Source organism: Penaeus vannamei, chromosome 38, assembly GCF_042767895.1.
Source record: "Penaeus vannamei isolate JL-2024 chromosome 38, ASM4276789v1, whole genome shotgun sequence".
Lineage (NCBI taxonomy): Eukaryota > Metazoa > Arthropoda > Malacostraca > Decapoda > Penaeidae > Penaeus > Penaeus vannamei.
Genome location: NC_091586.1, coordinates 9,415,326 through 9,419,869, shown reverse-complemented (window position 1 = coordinate 9,419,869; position 4,544 = coordinate 9,415,326). Strand labels below are relative to the sequence as shown.

The 4,544-nt window shown below is 36.8% G+C and overlaps 1 protein-coding gene across 1 annotated transcript in view; it reads right to left on the bottom strand.

The window, feature by feature from the left end:
* The window catches only part of LOC113815124 (actin, muscle), a 1,817-nt gene extending 996 nt beyond the window's left edge, over positions 1-821 (bottom strand). Inside the window, exons 1-2 of the mRNA XM_027367216.2 lie at positions 700-821; positions 1-209 (exon numbers count right to left, since the gene is read on the bottom strand). The exon at positions 1-209 is cut by the window's left edge and continues 996 nt beyond it. Coding sequence (XP_027223017.1) covers positions 1-193 — 193 coding nt within the window. The 5' untranslated portion in view covers positions 194-209; positions 700-821. The remainder of the gene's footprint in view (positions 210-699) is intronic.
* Positions 822-4,544: the final 3,723 nt, after the last annotated feature.

Here is a 4,544-nt window from a genome sequence, read left to right as displayed (position 1 = left end):
TACCTCTCTTGCTCTGGGCCTCATCGCCGACGTAGGCGTCCTTCTGACCCATGCCGACCATCACACCCTGATGACGGGGGCGGCCGACGATGGAGGGGAAGACGGCACGAGGGGCGTCGTCTCCGGCGAATCCGGCCTTGACCATGCCGGAGCCATTGTCCACAACCAGTGCAGTTGCTTCGTCGTCACACATGGTTGCGATAGATGGTCTGGAAATTAAAAAGAGATGCGTAAGAACATTTGCATAAAACACGTTAATAGTTAAAACCAAGTGTAAATTTGAATATAACCTGTTAGGAATATTCATGGACTTATCCCCTCCCCCCACAAAAGGCAACGATTCTCCCCTCTGAAACTTGTAATTTTTAAAATGAAATGTTTCCTTCCCATTGGCTCATTATTATATTCGTATGTGTTCTTGTACTTAAGTACCTTTCTAAATATGTTACCATCACTTCTTTTCACTCTTGACATGTGTCGTTCCATAAAAAAAAAAAAAAAAAAAAAAAAAATACAAAGTTGATATTACTAAATTTTGGACCGCATTTGGATTTTACCATCTAAAGCAACTTAAGAACATATGAAATGACAAAAATGTATAGATACGGCAAAGACCGAGATCACACTAACAAATCCAAGCATATGTCACTATCATAAGACCATATCAACAAATTATATCGTGGTCTTTAAAACACTCACACAGGTCTTGGCGTATCCTGGGCCAGAAGTACACTAAGGCGAGAGTCTGGATGAAAGGCTTTATATATACCTGTAATACACTTCCGGCAAAGCTGGGATGTCTGTAAAGGGCAATATCTTTGCTTAACAGCTGGCTGGCTGGAGGGACTGCACGTCACTCTATGATATAAATAGATTTGCAAGGATGACCAACTGAGCATATAGTATATCCCCTTCGGATGGTAATAAATCTTCTATACAAGTAGCTTTTCATATATACCATATGTAATAGCGTGGCGTAAATATTCCCATATGGAGAGATCTTTGAAGATACTTTTCTGACTAAGATATCATTTACAAATAAATCAATATGTTAGTGAGAAGGCACGATCAAGTGTGAGTCAGCAAGGGTTTGCCAAGAAATTGTTTTCCTTAAACGGAACGGCAAAACAAACACGTCACAGTATAGAAAAAGACCTTTTCTCTCCGTTAGGTTTTCGGTCTCTTGTAGAATGTAATTAGTAGACTTGAGTATTGTAAGTGTACAAATGGCCCAAGTAACATTCGAGGTGTAATACTTAACTCGTAGTGGTAAAATAAATAAATAAATAACGCTTTGCTCTTCAAGGAATGACAACACTTGAATTCGAACACGACATATTGCAAATTGCGAAATCATAATCAATATTATCAAACATTACAGCGAAATCATACAATTTCATCAATCATTCAATGCCACTTTGTGCATGAATACCGCTGGAGTAATGTTTAATAGACTAAAATCGCTTTGAATTTTTAAGTTAGAAGAAAACGTACCCAATCTGAAGTTGTATGCAATATTATCTCTTGCATGGGTGACATGTAACGAAACAGTTTCCTGTAGTTTTCCTAGAGTGTAAAGATGGCAGGTTGTGTAAGTCCATTCACTTATTTTTTCATTAAGTGATGTCTGTATATCAACTTTCATGTATTAATATAGGTGTCGGTATATATGTGTGTGTATGTGTGTGTGTGTGTGTGTGTGTGTGTGTGTGTGTGTGTGTGTGTGTGTGTGTGTGTGTGTGTGTGTGTGTGTGTGTGTGTGTGTGTGTATGTTTGAGTTTCATTTACATATACGCTTACACATAACAAAAACAAAAATACACACGGAAGCATAAATGCAGAAATCTAATATACACTCAAAGGGAAGCCCAATCCATCTCCTCTGTTTACCCACGTGTGGCTAATCTGCATAGGCGCTCAAAGGGGTTTTGACACACGTCAGAATGTTGTGACGAATGTCAGAGCTTTGTAAAGAAACAAATGGATGATAATGGCAGTGATTTTATCTGTGGTGGTTGGGTGATATAGGTTAAAATATGCATTTTTTTTCTCGTCAAAACAATTGAAGATAAAACGGAAAGATATGTATTAATTTCATTAAAGATATTGATTTGCGTTTTCCGAAAAGGAAAAGACAAACAAGAACATGATGATATTCAGCTTTTTAAAAGTTTCAAGGAGCAACGGAGTGATAGAGACAGCTGGATGTTTATTACTGTGATTTACTATCAACAACCGTAAGTGATTTTGATTTTATACCCTCGGGCAAGTGCTGATACTGTCACTCTTTCGCACTCAAGCTTGGTTTACAACTTAACACATCGCTCTTTCTTGTGCTGTTCATGGAGTGCCATTTTCAGAACCGAACGCGAGATATAACATGGGAGAAAGTGTGTACATAGCATAAGTAATAGAATGCAAAAATACGTGTAGACTTAGCATCATTCAACAGTGGGAGGATTGCAGGGTTATAACAACCATTTTAGTCTAAGAATTGTAATAGAAGAAAGAGGGTGGTTGCATCTCTTGGTAGAAAGACATCGACTCACGAAGGGCTGTCATGCAATCCTTGACACATAATATATGTTCCTTATCAAGTTAGATTTTATATTTCATGAAAAATCAGACAAAGCAATTGTGGCGCTTAATGTTTACTGACACTTGATTAGCGCGAGTTTTGAATTTGTGTGTGTGTGTGTGATCACATGTTAATAGCAGTGTTGACAACTTTATAGCCTTTGTAATGGGTAGTGCTATTTCCGTCAGGGGGTGCATGAATTCATACAGTTATGGTAAAAAAAAAAAAAAAATCAAATGCTCTGATAAATATTATCATATATACAGAATCGTGTTAAAGGAACCACATGGAGTAAAGTACATAAGTGCACATCCTAAAAGGAGCGTCTTTTCTTTATATCTTTATATTCTCTCATAAGCATTTCGGAAATCCATTTATTAGAAGTTACCATTTTCATTTTTTTTCGGGAGAGGGGCGGGGGCAATGCGTCTAAATTTGTTGAAGTTTGCAATAAAAAGTCTATCCTATTTTTCGTGTTCTTGATCATGACAATTATTACAGTTATAACTTTTGCCATTGGCCCTCTGTTGAGTCACTAAATACTTGGCCAACGAACCTTTCTCCAGGTCGCATGTGAAATATCGCCGATCATCGTGTCTCCTAAAGCACCTGTCAGCCTTCATCTTCATTTGATGAATGGCCTTCTCGTCCTCTCTTTTGAATTCACTTTTTAATTTCCAATAGTCGTTCTTCATTCTTTTGATTCTGTTTATTCTATTTTCACTGGTCTTCATAATCTTTATTTCTGTTTAGCTTTGTATTTCCACTGGTTTCCTTATTCTACCTTTCTATATCTTTGTATTCCCAATGATATGCTTAGCTTTTCATTCTATCCATCTTTGTATTTTCAAAAGTAGTATTAATTTTTCAATTACGCTGGTACTCCTGGTACTTTCTTTCTGTATTGTACGTTTATTTTTATCCTTTCTATTTATCTTCGTATTTCCATTGGTCAATTTACCCAGTCCATTTACTTTTCTATATATAATTAATTACCTTTGTTTTTGCAACGGTCTTCTTATCCTTTTTCTCTTTATTTCTGTATATCCAGTGATTTTCCTAACTATTGTTTATGGTTACCTCTGTATTTCCTCTTCCATTCTCTTATTTTTCTTTCCTTTTTTTAAAATATGACGCTCCATATCAGGGGTCTATGTTGTGACCGGTATTGATTTTAAGCATTGGGTGGACTTTGAAGAAAAGTCCTAGGCACAGAAGGAAATTATATCAAATGATAAATAAGGACACGTGTTTATAAGCAATTCGGATTGAGATTTTTTTATTAATATATTTTGGTAATATAATAATAATACCAGCTTTATTTTTAGTTCAAAAATCAAAGTATATATTTGTATCATGCTCATTTCACACACACACACACACACACACACACACATACACATACACATACACATACACATACACATACACATGCACACACACACACACACACACACACACACACACACACACACACACACACACACACACACACACACACACACACACACACACACACATACAGACAATGGCCTTCGTATTGAAATGTTTATGGCATTTCGTAATATTAATGTGCCCATAAATATAAACCTACTATGCTACATAAATCGAATTATCATGCATAATTTCCTCCAAAGACAACACATAGTTATCGAAAAGACACCTTGTAAGTCATCACCATGTTTTATACGTTTTAGAGTACTGAACGAATCAATTACAATTTCATTCGAGATTTTAGAGCCTACTTTCCCCCCTGCAGGTAGACAACGCACGTCTTTTATCTATAAGGTCATGTTCCTCCTCATGTTATTCTTCGTCTCAACTTGACTCGCACTGACCTCAGGCGACTCCTTCATCACTACCGATTTACTTTGTCGCCCTTGACTTCGAGAGTGAGATGGCAATGATGATCACATCAACGTCTTTCGAGAAATCCTATAAATTTTCTCGACAGTCGGGTCTTCAC